General features: G+C 43.8%; 2 protein-coding genes across 6 annotated transcripts in view; one reads left to right on the top strand and one right to left on the bottom strand.

Moving 5' to 3' along the window:
- Positions 1 to 4,099: 4,099 nt before the first annotated feature.
- Positions 4,100 to 11,338, bottom strand: OXSM (3-oxoacyl-ACP synthase, mitochondrial). Its single transcript, XM_053410535.1, has 3 exons — positions 11,018 to 11,338; positions 8,162 to 9,172; positions 4,100 to 5,079 (listed from the first exon to the last, which is right to left on the bottom strand). The coding sequence occupies exons 1-3, from the start codon at positions 11,266 to 11,268 to the stop codon at positions 4,677 to 4,679; spliced, it is 1,665 nt and encodes a 554-aa protein (XP_053266510.1). The 5' UTR covers positions 11,269 to 11,338; the 3' UTR covers positions 4,100 to 4,676.
- Positions 10,748 to 19,319, top strand: part of NGLY1 (N-glycanase 1) — a 27,945-nt gene continuing 19,373 nt past the window's right edge. Inside the window, exons 1-2 of one of the 5 annotated variants that reach the window (XM_053410532.1) lie at positions 10,748 to 11,039; positions 18,258 to 18,372. In XM_053410532.1, the coding sequence (XP_053266507.1) occupies positions 18,266 to 18,372 (107 nt within the window). In that variant the 5' untranslated portion in view covers positions 10,748 to 11,039; positions 18,258 to 18,265. Of the gene's footprint in view, positions 11,149 to 18,257; positions 18,373 to 19,319 lie in introns of those variants that run through there. The other 4 variants (XM_053410529.1, XM_053410530.1, XM_053410531.1 and 1 more) reach the window with 4 other exon arrangements.

The raw sequence follows: 19,319 nt of genomic DNA, 5'->3' as shown, positions 1-19,319 counted from the left end.
ATTGTGGTGCCCAGAACTGGGCACAGTATTCCAGTTGTGTTCTGACCAAGGAAGAATAGAGTAGTACTATTACTTCCCTTGATCTGGACACTGTGCATCTCCACAGGACCCATGACGGTAACGGAACACAAATGGGGTTACAGTTCCAAAATGAATTGCAGTGCTGAAAAGCAGAAAGCAAAATAGAACAAAAACTTTCCCTGCCTACAATTATTAATAGTAGGTAATATCCCTTACAATTAGAGCTTTCCCCTAGATTGGCAATTTGAGATCAGTGATTTTCCACTTCAAAAATAAAAAAGCCTGTGACAGCACTGAATTTCTGAACGATCAGCTGTTTAACATCAAATTATCTTTATAGAGCTCTAAAACGCTCATAAACTGTGCATTAAATGTGCATATTCTCAGCTACTTTTTCCTTGTTGTGTCTTCCTATCGTTTTTGCAAACAGCTGTCAATTTGACGCCTCTTTCTTAGTATTTTATTTGCAGGCAGGTCCCAAAAGCACATATGTCTAGAAAGCTGGCTCTTTTGAAAGCTGTTGATAGAAACTGCAAACCAGAACTGGCAAGGCGTAAAGATTTGGTGTCCTTTCTACTGCGGTCCCTGCCTCTTTTCCAAAGTTGCTCCTAAAGGTTAGCCGAAACCACATTCCAAGTGGCTTAGTATGTGATTTAATTGACCCATCCATATACATCCTTTCTTGGGTCTTTACCTTAGACTTCTTTAACAAGCTGAGCTGTTGAAACAGATTAAATCCTTCTATAACAGAAATGGTTTTCTCATCCATTCCATTTGTTATGCAGGCAGCATGAAGGAGTTGCTCAGTTATGCAATTAAAGCGACTCAAAAAAAGAAGATGAGAAATCAAGGTAATGTTAATCCCTGTAGCATTCCATATATAATCAATTCCAGTCTTTAATATAAAAATTAAAGAAAAACTCAATTATTGCTGTGTCTGCTTTTGAAATCCATTAAACCTGAGTTCCTTCAGAAGTGTGTGTGTGTTTGTGTATTTGTTGGAAACTTACAGCCCAGTCATAACCACTGTCTACTCAGAAGCAATTCCTAGTGCAGTCAGTGGGTCTTACTCTCTGGTAAGTGGGGATAGCCTTAGTCATCATTTCCAGTAGCAACAAAATTAATTCTTAGCTTTGACACACACACCCAATGACTTCTGGAATATCACCTCCCACATTTAAAGGAATTCTGGGAGGCGATTATTGCTCATCTTGTCACATCTCAGAAAAATACCAATCATTTGGCTTCATCATCTTAGCTCTTCTTCTGAATCCACCCAATGCCTGCCTTTTCCAGGGGTAACCAATATCCAGATGTTGTACTACAAGCAATTCCAAGAAGCATGGCTAATGTTTCGGGACAATTGGAGTTGCAGTCCCAACACTTGTAGGGTATCATGTTGACTAGACCAAAAGGCCATATGTCACATTCAGGCGGGAATAATAATAATTTATTATTTATACCCCGCCCATCTGGCTGGGTTGCCCCAGCCACTCTGGGCGGTTCCCAGCAAAATATTAAAAACACAATAAAACATCAACCATTAAAAACTTCCCTGTACAGGGTTGCCTTCAGATGTCTTCTAAAAGTCAGATAGTTGTTTGTTTCCTTGACATCTGATGGGAGGGCGTTCCACAGGGCGGGTGCTACTACCGAGAAGGCCCTCTGCCTGGTTCCCTGTAACATCACTTCTCGCAGAAGGCCCTCGGCGCTGGACCTCAGGGAATAAGTCTGAAAAAGCATCGCAAGAGATCAAAAAAAGAGAAGCTCCATCTTGTAAGTAGCCCAGGGTCCGACCATCTAGACGGCTTGTGTGGAGTGACTGTGGGGTTGGGTGGGAACCAGGAGTTCTAAAGCCTTTGTAAAAAGCCCGTAAGTATTATTACTACCATTGGCAGATCTCAATGGTGACACTGATGCACGCTTGCACCTAGAACAAAATTGCCCAGGAAGACCTCCAGGTAGTTGGGATTGACTTCTCCAAACCAGGAAGAAGTACCTGCAGACTTTGGCAAGAGCACACCCAAATCTATAATAATGTTCAAATCTTCCTCCCACTCCATAAGACAAGTTTTTCTTTATGCATTGAGTGCTGTGGCATGCATTTGTCCTTTCCCTTCTGTAGAAGCACTCCTCAACTCACCTTAAAGGTAAAGGTAAAGGGACCCCTGACCATCAGGTCCAGTTGTGGCCAACTCTGGGGTTGCGGCACTCATCTCGCTTTATTGGCCGAGGGAGCTGGCATACAGCTTCCGAGTCATGTGGCCAGCATGACTAAGCCGCTTCTGGCAAACCAGAGCAGCGCACGGAAACACCGTTTACCTTCCCGCCGGAGCGGTTCCTATTTATCTACTTGCACTTTGACGTGCTTTTGAACTGCTAGGTTGGCAGGAGCTGGGACCGAGCAACGGGCGCTCACCCTGTCACAGGGATTCAAACCGCCGACCTTCTGATCGGCAAGTCCTAGGCTCTGTGGTTTAACCCACAGCACCACCTACATCAAACTCACCTTAGAGCACAGGAAATAGCGGTTTTGGTGTGCGCTTTGAATTTGCTCCCCACACTTTCATGCATCTAATTCGACAGAAGAGAGTATTTTAATAATTAGATTCCTCTAATTAGGGCGCTCTTGTGAAAAAGGAAGCCTTCTGTAGTTGTGAATGCTCCTTGCACATTTTATGACCCCTGTTTTACACAATGGCCCTCTATGGGTTGCAGGGTGAGGGCCCAGGGCTAGCATGTTCATCCCTGCTCCAAATAAGGTTACAAAGATGGAGAAATGTAAGCACTCTTTACATAACTTTGAGTAGGACATAAACAGCATACAGCCTAAAAGAAATTGTCTGCTTTCAGTGTGAAGGTAGGTTTTTGGGAGAAAGCATATGCCCTACATACATTTCTTTGATGTTATGAAAGACACAGCTTTTTGGGTAAATACTGTCTATGCTTTAGATGCACTAACTCCAAATAGTTGAAACAAATATTTTTTCCCCCCATTTCACTGAGACATGCTTCCACTGTAATGTTTTTCAATATGAAATTTATTGAGGATTTCTTTATTATTCTTTTACTGTCGCTGTCAAAATGAGAGCGGTGAATGCATTTTGAACTGTGCTGTGTTCATCTGTCGAATTATGTAGACAGTATATGGTGGGGAGCTCCCAACTTCAATACTTTGCAAAAAGAAACATTTTAATGATTCAAAGGACTCTTGCTTGTTTGAAGAAGAGGAGGAGGAGGAGGAGGAGGAGGAGGAGTTTGGATTTGATATCCTGCTTTATCACTACCCGAAGGAATCTCAAAGTGGCTAACTTTCGCCTTTCCCTTCCTCCCCCACAACAAACACTCTGTGGGGCTGAGAGACTTCAAAGAAGTGTGACTAGCCCAAGGTCACCCAGCAGCTGCATGTGGAGGAGCAGGGAAGCGAACCCGGTTCACCAGATTACGAGTCCACCGCTCTTAACCACTGTACCACACTGGTTCTCTCTCTTTAGAGAAACTATCCTTCCATCCAGGGCTTTTGATGGCAGCACTCCACTCAACTTGAAGCAATGTTTGCGTCCAAGAAGCTGGAGGACAAGTCTGGGGGGGTGCTCATGAATAGTCTTGTGTTCCACCTTTACTCACCTTCATACAATGAAGTCCAGGAATGACTGGACTTTCTAGGTCACTTTGGAAGAGAAGGCTTATACCTTCTCAGTAAGAGCCCCTCAAGACTGATGAGATTCTAAGAGTCTTGCTGCCATTTGGCTCCTCATCTCCCTAAGATGCCATCTGTTAGGAGCTATTCCATCTTGCTACAGCACAACCCACTCCATTAATTTGGCTGAGAAACCAGTTGCCATTTGGACCCCCACCTCCCAGAGCTGTCACCATTTACCCCCGTCATCATAATGACAATGATGTAAGGTTCTTGCTTGCTTTCCACTTCCTTCCCCATTTTTATTTTTTTTAACCTTTTGTGTTGCCTCTGCTTAAACTGTAATCCCACAGAGAAGGGCTTTTGGAGTGTTTGTACAGTGCCTAGGAAACTTTGGGTATTTTATAAATGAATAATAACAACAACAAATACCAATAATAACAGCAAAACATAGCTTGGCATTTATATGAGTAAGTCTTAAGAAGCCTTGGGCTTTGTCCCAAACCAGGGTTTGGTTCTGGTTTGTGATCCTAGTTCGCAGGCGAGTGCAAATGTAACTTGCCTCTTTGAACAGCAAGCTATGGTTTGCTACAAAGAAAGCTCCGGAGGGAATATCAGCCTAGAAAGGGAGGGAAGGTGAGTCTGGGGTCAATATAATTCTAAATTATGGTTTGGCACTATAACTGAGCAACAAACCCATTCTTCTTCCCATATGATAAATGCGGACGCTCCCATTTCCTGGGGCGGGAAGCTGTTACGAATCGTGATTTCCTTCTGCTTGCAGATATGGAGCAAAACTCTTAAATATTTATGGAAAGATGCCCTCAGCCTAAACGTTATAAATGCACATTACTGTTCGTTTGAGTATAAACTTTAAAAGGAATAAAAGTGAAAAAAGGAATGAATTGGGGTGGGGACAAGTGGGGAGACACAGACAGAGGTTTGCATTGCTACACATTTTTCAGGCCATTAACAGATCATCTTTAAAAAAAAAATGCATACATGGACAGTAAAGCTAAACATTAGCAAAACACAGTGTTGCATTAGTTCCACCAAAGCCAAAAGAATTACTGAGAGCAATACGCCGCTTTTCACTTCTCCATTCTTGGGGTACTAGCGGAACATAATTGAGGTCAAATGGTGCTTCCGTCTGATCTAGATTTAGAGTAGGTGGTAAAATTCCATGGTAACAACTCAAAGCAGTGAAAGCCGCCTCAATAGCTCCTGCAGCACCCAAAAGATGGCCTGTTGCTCCCTTTGTTGAGGAAACTGCAAGAGAATATGCGTGTTCTTTGAAGAGTCCTTTAATAGCCTGATTCTCTGCGGCGTCTCCTAGTGGAGTGGAAGTGGCGTGAGCGTTGATGTATGTTACATCTTCAGGGCAAATTCCAGCATCTTTAATTGCTGCTGACATGCATCTAGGGGAGGAGAATGAAAAAGAAAGAGATTTGTGTTACTTAAGTTCATAGCCTGATGGAATACTAAGCCATGGTTTAGCAGCACGCATAAGGGTCTCCACAAACCTAAGCAAGCATCGAGTTCAAACATTCTTTTGCCTTCTCTCTTCTTCCAGTGTGGCTGGAAGTAGCATTTCTGTCAAGTTTAGCTTTGCTTTCAAAAAACCTTACCTATGAACCAGGGATCCCAGTTTACAGCAAACTGGTCTGTTTCTAAATAAGCCACTGTCTAACTATTATTATTATTATTATTATTATTATTATTATTATTATTATTAAAAAATTAATTTATACCTCGCCCATCTGGCTGGGTTGCCCCAGCCACTCTGGGCGGTTTCCAACACACACCAAAATAATAATAAAACATCAAGCATTAATAGTAACAATCAGATCCTATTTAAAAAGTCACAATACCTTTAAAATAAACAACTTATACCAAATAAAGCAGTATGCAATAATACATTATAATCCAATAGTACACACTAAAATTAAACATCATCAAGTAAACAGTTTACACTTATAAATTACAATAAAGAATTACTCATCCATAATCGATAAAAATAGCAGCAAATCACAATACAGTGGTACCTCGGGTTAAGTACTTAATTCGTTTCGGAGGTCCGATCTTAACCTGAAACTGTTCTTAACCTGAAGCACCACTTTAGCTAATGGGGCCTCCCGCCGCCGCCGCGCCACTGGAGCACGATTTTTGTTCTCATCCTGAAGCAAAGTTCTTAACCTGAGGTACTATTTCTGGGTTAGCGGAGTCTGTAACCTGAAGCGTATGTAACCTGAAGCGTATATAACCCGAGGTACCACTGTACATAAAGCACCACAAATCATACAAAACGATGCAAAAGGATTAAATTAAGAAACAAGGACACACAACCTTAAATTATTTTTTAAAAAAACAAAAAAGCCTATCCCTGAACTCCTCTCCTCCCAACTGCTTCTACTGTTCTCAAAGTCATGGTCTGGGAAAGGCTCCCAGGGCTGGAGGGTGGGGCAAGGAAGGTGGCTCGCAGATTTAATCAGTTCCCACATAATACTCAGCCAAGATTATTTGAAAGTAAAGTAAACTTGGTGCAAGCCCTCCTCCCAACTGTGCAGGAGGAGGAGGAGTGCATGACCTCAGCCCTCTGCTCAGATTCACGGAGGCTCGTCCATATGCTGCCAAACCACGGTTTAGTGTTGCATGTGAATGCAGCCACTGTGCACGAAAGCGATTAAACCCTAAAACTACAATACTAGCACCATGTATTCATCCGTCGTGCAACTTCACAAGATCACCATTCTGTATTCAATATGCAGCCTCAGCGGATGAAAATGAATAAGAAGCAATTCTTTAGGATTCATCCTAAAGGCAGGGTTAAATGCATTTGTCTTGCATGTTAGGTCATGTTAATTGAAATATTCCATAGAATCTATGGCCAGGCTAATGCCGAAGTGGAAAATTCAGTCCTAATGAGCCGAAGGCATTAATTATCTTGAATGTTCTGCTGTGTTACTTGCCATCTTTAAAAGGAAATAATATTTCCACAAACACTAGTAGCAGCCATGTCTCTTTGAAACTGAACAAGCATATCTAATTAATGTAGGTAAACATTGTCCTATGTCCTTTGCCATTCAAAATGGGTAAGGGAGATTGATTTTACTTCTTATTATATATTATTAATCATTTCTAGAAGACTACTGAACAGATATAAAGTGCTTCACAATTCTTTTCTAACTTAATTCTCACAATTGCCTTCAAGGCAGGATTGAATGAGAGATCATGGTTTGGCCAGGTGTGCCAACAAGATTTTCTGAGTCTGGTATATTGTATATGGTTTGAGGCCCTTGCTGTACTCAAAAGAGAAGACAGAAATTTGCATAAAATTTGCATACGTTTTATGCCACATACAGTTTTGTACACTCTTTTGCAGGTGGGGCAGAGGAGCGCCCAAAAATAAATTGAGGGTCCCAAATAGGTAATAATATGTCTGACAGACAAAATATCAAGGTTTCCCCATAACTGGTGGTTCCCTCACTGCGAGAAGTGAGGTTACAGGGAATCAGGCAGAGGGCCTTCTCGGTAGTGGCGCCCGCCCTGTGGAACGTCCTCCCACCAGGTGTCAAGGAAATAAACAACTATCTGACTTTTAGAAGACATCTGATGGCAGAGTGGTGAATGTCCTAGTTATCTCCCGCTTGCAATGCGCTCTACGTGGGGCTACCTTTGAAGGTGACCCGGAAACTGCAACTAATCCAGAATGTGGCAGTTAGACTGGTGATTGGGAGTGGCCGCCAAGACCACATAAAACTGGTGCTGAAAGACCTACATTGGCTCCCAGTATGTTTTCAAGCACAATTCAAAGTGTTGGTGCTGACCTTTAAAGCCCAAACGGCCTCAGCCCAGAATACCTGAAGGAGCGTCTCCACCCCCATCGTTCAGTCCAGACACTGAGGCCTTCATTGCGAGAATTGAGGTTACAAGGAACCAGGCAGAGGGCCTTCTCGGTAGTGGCACCCGCTCTGTGGAAGGCCATCCCATCAGATGTCAAGGAAATAAACATCTATCTGACTTTTAGAAGACATCTGAAGGCAGCCCTGTACAGGGAAGTTTTTAATCTTTGATCTTTTATTGTATTTTTAATATTCTGTTGGGAGCCGCCCACAGTGGCTGGGGAAACCCAGCCAGATGGGCGGGGTATAAATAATGAATTCTTCTTCTTCTTGTTGTTGTTGTTTACATGTCACAGAATTCAGAGTACACTGCAGAGCCATGGCTGAGTGCTAGAGCACAAGCTTTGTGTACAAACGGTCCTATGTTCAATTTCCAACATTTCAATGTAGGGCTAGGAGAGACTGCTGCCTGAAACCCTGGACAGCAGTAAATACCGGTGAATATGGAGTCATCTAAGCCAGTCTGACTCAGTATATGACAGCTTCCAGACTGGGCTGGAAAGTTCAAAAATAAGTACATTAGGGAATTTCTAATGTATGGATTGATTCCCAATATAGAAAACAACTTTACAATTATTTAAATGTTCATGGTTTTTACCTGAGGGCACCATCCCCATTTGGATTAGGGGCTGTTATATGGCAAGCGTCACCTGAGAGTCCGTAGCCCAAAATTTCTGCGTACAGTTTAGCTCCTCTCTGTGCTGCGTGCTCATATTCTTCCAAAACCAAAATGGCGGCACCTTCTCCCATGACAAATCCTTCCCTCAGCGGGTGGAATGGCCGGCAAGCCAGCTGAGGGCTTGAGTTAAAGCTAGTGCTCAGAGCCCGAGCTCTAGCAAACCCGGCTAGAGACAAGGGGCTAATGCAAGCCTCTGTCCCCCCAGCCAGCATCACATCAGCATCACCGTAGGCTACAAATCGAAAGGCGTCTCCGACAGCATGTGTTCCTGTGGTACAGGCCGTGGATACGGCATGGTTGGGTCCCTTCAGCTGGTATCTGATGCTAATATGACCTGCTGCCATATTGACCAAGATCTTTGGAACAAAGAATGGGCTGACTTTGTTGTAACCCTTTGTTGTGAACATGGAGGCCGTGTCAGAAATGTCTTCCAGCGGAACCATTCCCATCCCTATTGCCACACCAGCATTCAAATGGTCCAGTTCGGATTGTGGATGCCACCCAGAGTCTTTTATTGCTAAGTCGGCAGCAGCTATGGCCATGATGGTGGCAGATGACATGGCCTTGCTCTCTGATTTCGACACAAAGCTTTCTCTGTGGAATTGGCCCTCGCTAACCCCCTTCGGCACACAGGCGGCTATTTTACATGGGACGGCCGAATATTCCTCCCCTTCAAGAGCAACGACCCCACAATTTCCCTGGAGAAGGTTGTTCCACACAAGTTGCGTTCCGATGCCCAGAGGCGACACCAACCCAATGCCTGTGACAACCACTCTCCTTCGGCTGCGAGGAGTTGCGCCCGTGCTCAAAGCCTTTCTCACGATTCTCAAACGCCGATGTACTTGGGAACCTTGAAGATTGAGGCATGCCGTTTTTAAGACATCTCTTGAGAAGTGGAGAAGCATGGCGGCAGTTTTCAGAAATGAATTCCTGTAGGACAAAAAGGCAACTCTATTATTCTTAACTGTTACGGAATCAGTTGTGGAGAAAAACTGTGGGTGCACTACATTTAAAAGAAACAAAGATGTTCTTTCTAATCCATGCCTGTTTTTCATTTAAATAATTTTTTGGTTGCAATTTGATACCAGCAGTGCTATTTTTCTAGAAAAAGAGGTGCCAGAACTCATCATGAACGCCTCCCTTGTTCTCTTATAATAGTAATGGCACCCAACGGAGTGGTGCTGGAACGGAGTTCTGGTGAGTTCCGGCTAAAAAAGGCCTTGGATACCAGGGATATGGGACTTTTTAAGGCCTGGTGACCATACAGTGGTACCTCAGGTTAAGTACTTAATTCGTTCTGGAGGTCCGTTCTTAACATGAAACTGTTCTTAACCTGAAGCACCACTTTAGCTAATGGGGCCTCTTGCTGCTGCCGCGCCGCCAGAGCACAATTTCTATTCTCATCCTGAAGCAAAGTTCTTAACCTGAAGCACTATTTCTGGGTTAGCGGAGTCTGTAACCTGAAGCGAATGAAACCTGAGGTACCACTGTACTTCCAAATTATTCTAACACAGAACAATGCTGAAATTGTCCTTTGGGCTACATGCCGAAATAATGAATGGGTCAATACACAAGAATTAAAATGTACATGGCAGCTTCCAAGTCAATATTTTTTAGAAAGGCCCATCTGCTCTTATGCTACCTGCTCAAGAAACTCTCTGAAATTGGAACTCGACCTTGCTCAGCTCTCTTGTGAAGATGGGAATCAATTAAGAGGTAAAGCAATTTCAGTTGGAACCCTGCAAAGGCTGTATATTTCAGTCCCAATATACAGCCTTTGCAGGGTTTGAACTGAAATTGCTTACAATAACTTATTAGGTCACAGTTTGCTAGGAGACATCGCTATGATATAGATGGCAGATGAGACAAATAATCAAAATAATTGGTACAATAACTAGCTATATCATAAGCAACTCAATTTGCACTGCAGAGTATTCTAACGCTTGGACAAATTAGTTCATATATTTGTTTCCCTTCCTGTCTTTTCTCTGAAAAGGACCCAGTGTGGTGTAGTGGTCAGACTAGGACCTGGGAGACGAGGGTTCAGATCTCTGCTCAGTCATGAAACTCACTGGATTACCTTGGGCGCACACAAATGACAAAACCTGACACGACTGACCCAAATAAATGGGTCACATTTTAGGGGGCGGGGCTAAAATACTAAACATGTTATTTTGCAAAAACATAACCATGAGATCACAGCATAAACCAGATCAATATATCCTTCAACAAATCAACCTGGCAAATGCAGAACCTGGGAAATCCCTATTATTATAGGGAGCCTGATTTCTTTCTAACCCAAAGGGAGTGCCTAACAGTCTGGCCACTCGCATTTCAAGTGAAAATAACAACCAGAAAGAAGCTGGTTCTTGAGCTTTATAAAGGTCTAGACTAGAGTTTCGAATGTGATGGCAGTGGCGTCATTCTCGCTACTGCGCATGCTCGACAACCCTAAAAAAATAAATAAATAAAGCAACGCGCAGGGGCGGAGCGAAAACGTCGCCGCGTTCGCAGAAGTTTCTGAAAGGGGAGGGAGGATTCCGCCCGCTCGCCTCACTTCCTGGAGTCGCCGCCGCCGCTTGAGGCAGCTTTATCCCGAATTGAGTGCGGGCGGGCGCACAGCAAAGTCCAAGTTTCTTGCTTGCTGGCAAAGACACCCGGGGTGGTCAAGTGCCGCTGTGGGAGGATGGCGGCCGCCGTGGGACCCTCCGCAGCGGCGCGCTCGTCCCTGAATCCCACAGAGACGTTTTTAGAGGCCTCCCGTTTGCTGCTTACCTATGCGGATAAATAGCATCAGGTGAGGGGTTGCGGACGGGCCCGGTAAACAACAGCGCCGAGGGTGGTGAGACGGCTTGCGCCTCTGTCGTCTCCTCGCGGAGGCCGCCGGGACACGACGGCGCGTCTTGGTAAATAAAAGCTTTTGGACCATGGATGAAAGAGCTGCGTGTAGTGCCGCGGGCGGGCAAGGCAGTGATTGCCTTGACGTTGCCCTGTTTACTCAGAGTATCGGTTTGTCCATGTTGCATTGGGTCAGCTGCAACCAGATCTCTCCCTCCTGTGGGGCCAGTTGCTTAAAAATAGCAGTCGTGAAGCCCCCTGCCTTGCAATTGCTTCTGCTGTGTGGCCTTACCATTGTGCCCATTCGTTGCATCAGGGTGTATGTGTAATATAATATGAAGTTGCATCTCAGTGCTCCTATTGAACTATGAGACACATGCTTCTGGCCTACTGTGATAGGAAGCCTTCCCATCTCCATTCCTGGTAGATCTTAATTTTGAAGAACCTGTTTGTGTTGGCAGGCAGATTAGAGTTTCCACATGCAGATTGTGTTTCCACATGCAGATTAGAGGCCCCGGGAGTGATAATAAATTACAAGAACCTCTCTGGATATTCAGAGTGCATTTCCTTCTCCACTGAATTTGTTATGGTGCTTTTAGGCCAGAGAGTTAAGATCTCCGAATACAGATGTCAGAATGAATAATAATAATAATAATAATAATAATAATAATAATAATAATAATAATTTTTATTTATACTTTGCTCAGGGCAGCTAACACCAGTAAAATTACAGTAAAAACATAATGGGGGGGGACACCAATTTAAAATACAGGTTAAAATGCAGCCTCATTTTAAAAGTAGCCCATAGATCAAAACCATAAGGGGAGGGAAACATAAGGGTCAGACTGAGTCCAAACCAAAGGCCAGGCGGAACAGCTCTGTCTTCAGGCCCTTCGGAAAGATGTCTTGCAGGCCCTGCGGAAAGAGGGCCCTAGTCTCTTGTGACAGCGTGTTCCACTGAGTCAGGGCCAGTACTGAAAAGGCCCTGGCCCTAGTTGAGACCAATCTAACCACCTTGCGACTTGAGACCTCCAAAGTGTTGTCATTTGTGGCCTTTAAGGTTGTCTGCGGGGCATACCAGGAGAGGCAACAGAATGCAACAGAAAGGCCCAGAGCAGCCATTTTAGAAATAAAGTTTTAGAAACAAGCAAAAAATTCAAAAAAATCAAAATCTAAATACTGGTGTGTGTTAAAGAAACCCGAGGAAACAATCTGGAACACTACCAAGATATCCCAAACCAGAATGTTTATATGAGGTATAGAATGGAATGATGTGGAAATTCTCCCGAAATCTTAAGAATCCACCTTTTAAAGTAATGGAGCAGGTTATTATTTATGACTGTGGGAAGGGAGGGGAGGAGGGGAAAACCACTGCTTTTGAAAAATGCTAAATACTGTAACTTGAAGAGTGCTTGTTTTACAATAGACAGCTGTTTGAAAACACTGCCCAGAAATTTAATTGGTTAGCTGCATATCAAACTGCATAATTGAAATGCCCTCACAGGACCAAATGGGAATCATGTTGATCTACACATTGAATCTACCTTCTAAGTACTGTAGTTAAAATGAGTTTTCAAAGATCCCAGGATATTTGGTTCTGAGGTATTCTAAAGAATCTACAGAATAAAATGAAATTGGAACTTAATGCAAGAAATGTAGCTTCTTTTTTAAGGTTGTGGCTTGCTGCACCACTCCTATTTAGTTCCTGCTTATCAAGATTCCTTCTGTAAACTTTTGCCTAAGCAATCACTGGAATAGGAAGTGTTTTTAGACTTCCAGGTTTGCTGCATCAGACTAATTCTAGTTCAATCTGGTGTGCAGATCTGATTATTTTGGATGCCTTATAACATGGTGTTTCAGGTTGTTTTAATAGTAAAAATGGGTTCTGGTTAGGTAGGGTTAATAAAATATTAATTTTACAAGGGTATTGGGTCACATTACTAAATAAGGTTCTTAAGTGTCTGAATGGGAAAGGTTTTGGCATTAAAGACGTGTGATAGCTAGTGATGCTCCTTTTGTACAACCTATATCAATTTTTTCTTCTTACACACGTTTACCAGCTTCTGAGTAGACATATACAGGATTGTGCTCTCAACTCCATAAATTTCAGTTAGATTTCTGTGAAGAAAGATTAACAACTTGTATAATGAAAGGGCAATGGGGTTGCTGCATTTAATACAACAGATTGCTGTTACCAGTTTCATGCCTGAAACTTCCCTAAGCTGAGAAAATAGCTCTTCAAGCCTCTTTATGTGGCAATGACAGCTGGTTCAGCAACTGGTTGTCATTTTTTTTCTGAGCCCAGGGACAGACACTTCAAAGAGGAAGAGAGAATGATCGCATGGAGTCTGTCCCTAGAAGTGAGGATTCACAGAAGTAAGAATCCTTTCCTGCTAGTTGGAAGAATCAATGCAGATCAATAAAACCCATGCATATTGATCAGTTTAGGTTATGTGCTGGGAGATCTAGGCTAACTGGCTTGGGCAGATGGGAGTTGTAGTCCAAAACATCTGGAGAGCACCAGGTTGTTAAAGGCTGTTCTAGGCACCAAAAATAAAGAGAGAAGCTTTGTTTGATGCTGATAGGACATAACATTTGGCATTAAGCAGTGTTAGAAACTGGGAGAGAAAAGCTAGGAGCCAAATGGCTTCTGGGACTTCGGTAAGGTAAAGGTAAAGGGGACCCCTGACCATTAGGTCCAGTCGCGGCCGACTCTGGTTGCTGCGCTCATCTTGCTTTATTGGCCGAGGGAGTCGGCGTACAGCTTCCGGGTCATGTGGCCAGCATGACTAAGCCGCTTCTGGCGAACCAGAGCAGCACATGGAAACGCCATTTACCTTCCCGATGGAGCGGTACCTATTTGTCTACTTGCACTTTGATGTGTTTAGAACTGCTAGGTTGGCAGGAGCAGGGACCAAAGAATGGGAGCTCACCCCGTCGCGGGGATTCGAACCGCCGACCTTCTGATCGGCAAGCCCTAGGCTCTGTGGGTTAACCCAAAGTGCCACCCGCGTCCCGTGGGACTTGGGTAGTGGGTGCCAAAACAGAATGTCTAGTCACCACAGGGTGTGTGTGTGTCAGCAACACTTTTTATTTATTATTTTGATAAGCATGAATTAATATGCAATTCACATAACTGACACATTGTTAGTATCTTATTTTTAGCAGAAATGGTTAATACGTATTTAATTTGGTGTTTACAATAAAAAATATTTGTACCACACTCCTGTTTTCAAAACACTCTACTCTTTATTGTTAAACTCCTTAACATATTGTCTATCCTTAACGTATACTTTGAAGCTTCAAAGCACATTCATTTCAGTAATCCTTGAGTGTCAGCCAGGCACAAAAAAATGGCGCCCAGACTTTTTGAGGTGCTTGCAGATGAAGAATCTTTAAGTGCAAAATGCGCCTGGCGCCCTGCTAATTTCGAACCGTGGCACACTAGAGATGCATCCCTAGAGAGGGCATCTCACATACAGTGGTACCTCGGGATGCAAACGGGATCCGTTCTGGAGCCCCGTTCGCATCCTGCGTGTACACTGGTTGCGTTTCACCGCTTCCTCGCATGCGTGTGACATCATTTTGACCTTCTGCGCATGGGCGAGTGGCGAAACCCGGAAGTATTGCGCTCCGTTACTTCCAGGTCGCCACGGAGTGCAACCCGGAAATACTTATCCTGAAGCGTATTTATCCCGAGGTATGACTGTATATGTAACTGAGCATTTTCTTAATATGGGAAGTTTAGGGATGCAGTAGAAGGTCTCTAAGGATGACAGCATCCTTTGGGCAAGAGGATCTGGGAGAAGGCAGTCCCAAGCCATTTTTTTTTCTTTTAACTAAACACAAGAACTTTGAATCACATCCAGAAATGGCTCACCAGCCAGTATAGTGACTAGCTATATACCCTACAGCTGGTCCTAGTTAGCTTCTTGGCAGCTGTATTTTGAACAGACTGAAGTTTCCGAGAAATCTTCAGAGACAAATCCAGAACAATATGTTGTGGTAATCTAAGAGGGGCGGGGTGGGTTACCATGGTGTGGAGAACAGCCAGGTTTTATCTTTTTTTCTTTTCTATATACATAAGATTGGACTCCATGGATGAAATCTTAAGCATGGTTATGGAACATCTGAGAAAATGTTGTTAAGGCTTCAATGTTTAATGTGCATTTCAGAGAGCAACTACAGCTTCGTAAGCTGAAAACATACAACTCCAAGTGTGCTTTTACTTTGAAATATGTTCCACTGAGATCATTATAAGTATACTTAGGATTGGGGTGTGAGTGATAGAATCGACATCTGTGATGATAATATCGACTTCCAGCTGTGCACAGATGAGGAAGAATCTTGTATTAAGAACATGAGACAAGAACAAAGCTCTGCTTAGTTCCAAATCCTGTTTTTCCCATAGTGGCCATTCCAGTGCCTATGAGATGCCTGCAAGCAGGACAGCAGCCACAAAATTGCACTCTCCTGTTGCTCCAAAGTAACTGGTTTAAAGGTAAAGGGACCCCTGACCATTAGGTCCAGTCGTGGACGACTCTGGGGTTGCGACGCTCATCTCGCTTTATTGGCCGAGGGAGCCGGCGTACAGCTTCCGGGTCATGTGGCCAGCATGACTAAGCCGCTTCTGGCAAACCAGAGCAGCGCACGGAAACGCCGTTTACCTTCCTGCCAGAGCGGTACCTATTTATCTACTTGCATTTTGACGTGCTTTTGAACTGCTAGGCTGGCAGGAGCAGGGACCGAGCAACGGGAGCTCACCCCAGTGCGGAGATTCGAACCGCCGACCTTCTGATCGGCAAGTCCTAGGCTCTGTGGTTTAACCTAATAACCTCTGATCCTGGAAGTAGTATAGAGCTATCATGCTTTTAGCCATTGGTAGCCTCTTCCCTGAATTAGTCTAATTCTCTTTTACCGCCTCATCATCACATAGGACCCCCCCCCCATTAACCTCTTTTGCTGGTGGAAAATAGAGACTGGAAGGGATTTTAAGGCCACGTAGTTGAGTTCACGACATGACTTCTCTCAGATTCATGGCACTTGGTCCTAGGCATCTTATTCTGATGCTTTTCTAAAAGCAGTCTTTGCAAGGTTGCAATGTTGAATGAGGGGAACTGAGGTGTGCCACTCAGTGTTTTTTCCTCCAGCTGTTTCCTCGCTTAAGATCTCTTTCCTTATCTACTTCCTCCCCTGGAGAAAATATATCTTTATAATTCGTTTCTTGAATTTCTATCCCTAGAAGATCTTTTTCAGTCTTTTCTATCCCAAAAAAGGTCTTTTTTGGTCTTTTCTTGTGCTGGGGGGAGGGGGGAGCACAGCTGAGGGAAGAGAGAATTTTGAGTGGTACAACAGCCAGAGAAGAGAGTTTTAGCAGCAGTACTAGTCCTCAACTCAAGATTGCAGCTTCCTGAAGCTGATTTAAAAACAGTGGTGGCAGCGGTGATGATAATAATGGTGGTGATTATGATAATGATAGCATGAATACACACAGGTGTGTGTCACACCTGAGTTTCAGTCTGAGGCTCAAAGTGATGTGGGTTCATGTTCTAACCATAGGAACATAGAAACCTTGGTACCAGCCTGGACACAAAAGTTGTTGAGCTGCTTTTGAGGGAAGTCGGCAAAATTGCCATACGTCCAAATTTTCCCAGACATTTTGACAATTTCTGCCCAGACATTGCTCCCGGCTGCCATATTCCAGGTTATGTTCAGGAAATTCCGGGTGCAGTGTTACCTCAGTTTACGAACTTAATCCATTCCGGAAGTCCGTTCTTAAACCGAAACCGGTCTTAAACTGAGGCGCACTTTCCCTAATGAGGCCTCCTGCTGCCGGTGCCCTTCCACTGTTCAGCTTCCATTCTTAGACGCAGGTAAAGTTCTCAAACCAAGAAACTATTTCCAGTTGTGTGGAGTTTGTTAACCAAATCTGTCTTAACTGGACTGTTCTTAAACCGAGGTACCACTGTATATGACAATCCTAGGACAGCTCACTTGGTTAGAGCATGGTGCTGATAACGCCATGGTTGCAGGTTTGATCCCCATATGGGATAGCTGCATTGCAGGGAGTTGGACTAGATCAGGCATAGGCAAACTCGGCCCTCCAGATGTTTTGAGACTACAATTCCCATCACCCCTGACCACTGGTTCTGTTAGCTAGGGATGATGGGAGTTGTAGTCCCAAAACATCTGGAGGGCGAGTTTGCCTATGCCTGGACTAGATCATCAGGATCCCTTCCAACTCTACAATTCTATGATTCTAAGTCAGACCATTGGTTCCTCTGGCTCAGTATGGCCTACATTGATTGTCAGCAGGACCTCAGGTTTTCAGGCTTTGACCCTCCCTTTCCATTGTGCAAAATCGTAACAGTGGCTTGCTGTACAGAGTTACTGAGAGCATAAGCAATAAAAGACCTGAAAAGATCTTCTGAAACTTTTTTAAAAAAAAAAAAATTAAATAGTAAATTTTATTGGTATTTTCCACACACAAACACAATAACAATACACAAAACACAAAAACAAGCATATGAAACACAAATCCAGATCTTACAAATTAATAATATAAACACTGAAAAGGAAAACAAACATTGACTTCCACCAATCCCACAGTGCCTCCTTTACCTCTCATTGTATCTTCCTGTTTTCCTTATCATCTCAATCCTAGCAACAAGATATAAAGCCCTCTTTCTTATCCTTTCACTTCACAAGGTTATTCCAGACTCAGCCAGATTTCTGTCCTCGAACCTTGGCTTTTAAGGTATTCGTTTAGGCACTCCCATTCCTTTTTCACTTCACTTTTTGGTTTTTGTCTTATTATAGCTGTCACTTTGGCTAATTCTAAATATTCTGAAAGCTTACATAACCATTCTTTTGAAACTTAATTCACTACATAAACAATTGACGGTAGCACATGCGAATTGTGGATCCGCCTCACAACACTGTAGACACCAAAAAGTCATAGAATCATAGAATCATAGAGTTGGAATAGACCACAAGGGCCATCGAGTCCAACCCCCTGCCAAGCAGGAAACACCATCCTTTTGGGATAAGACCAATGTGCTGCAGGAAGCCATAGCTGAAATGCGAGAGCAGTGTTCCAGGTTGCTTAATCGGATTAAAACACTGTTTTGTAAGTAACTTAAAAGCAATCCTTACATTTTTCTTTTAAATCTATCAGACACCCAAATGAAGAAAAATGTCAGTCTATTTGGATTGAAAACCAAGGCTTTTTCACTAGATTGTTGCCTGTCAGAGGAGCTGTTGAATGTCCTTTTGAAATGGGGATTGAAGAGGTGAGTATCTTCAGATGGGACATTTTCATATAAAACCGCCTTTCCCAACCTGGTGCCCTCCAGATGTTTTGAATCCTTCTGGCGGGCCCCTTACTGTGAGAAATGAGATTACAGGGAACCAGGCAGAGGGCCTTTTCGACTGCGGCGCCGGCCCTGTGAAATGCCCTCCCATCAGATGTCAAGGAAACCAAGAACTACGTACACAACTTTTAGAAGACATTTGATGTTTTGTTATGTTTTTGTATGTGTTGGAAGCTGCCCTGGGTGGTTGCAACCCAGCCAGATGGGTGAGGTGGTGTTATTATTAATATTATCATTATTATTATCATTACACATTTGGCACTCTTTCCCCCTTCAGACTTTACCCTGATGTATGAACAGTGTGGGAGCAGGGCCAGAGCAGGATATTACAGTGTACCCTTTGGTTACGGATTTAATTTGTTCCGGGGGTCCGTGCGCACACCGAAAAATCCATAACCAGAGGCGCCGCTTCTGCGCACACACACGGCATGATAGAGTGCTTCTGCACATGTGTGCGGTGTGTAGAGCGCTTCTGCGCATGTGCGCACGGCGAAACCCGGAAGAATACACTTCCGGGTTTGCCGCATTTGTAACTTGAAAGTTACGTATCCAGAGCGGTACGTAACCGGAGGATCCACAGTATATCTGAATCATACGGTCACTAACACAGGTGACCGTAGGGTTGTTTCTTCAGGGATGAGAAAGCACTAAGGACTGCAATCCCATATCCTTCGCCCTAGGAGTTATCCCCACTAAAGTCCGTGGAACTTCTATGAGTAGATATGCCTAGGATTGTGCTGTAAATAATTCAGTCCAGGTGCAAAGCCAAGTGGAGATGCTAGTGCTGGGGTTTTTTTGCATCGGACACTGAGGTCCAGCGCCGAGGGCCTTCTGGCGGTTCCCTCGCTGCGAGAAGCCAAGTTACA

This window comes from Podarcis raffonei, chromosome 12, assembly GCF_027172205.1.
Source record: "Podarcis raffonei isolate rPodRaf1 chromosome 12, rPodRaf1.pri, whole genome shotgun sequence".
Taxonomy (NCBI): domain Eukaryota; kingdom Metazoa; phylum Chordata; class Lepidosauria; order Squamata; family Lacertidae; genus Podarcis; species Podarcis raffonei.
This window is presented reverse-complemented; position numbering and strand designations above follow the sequence as displayed.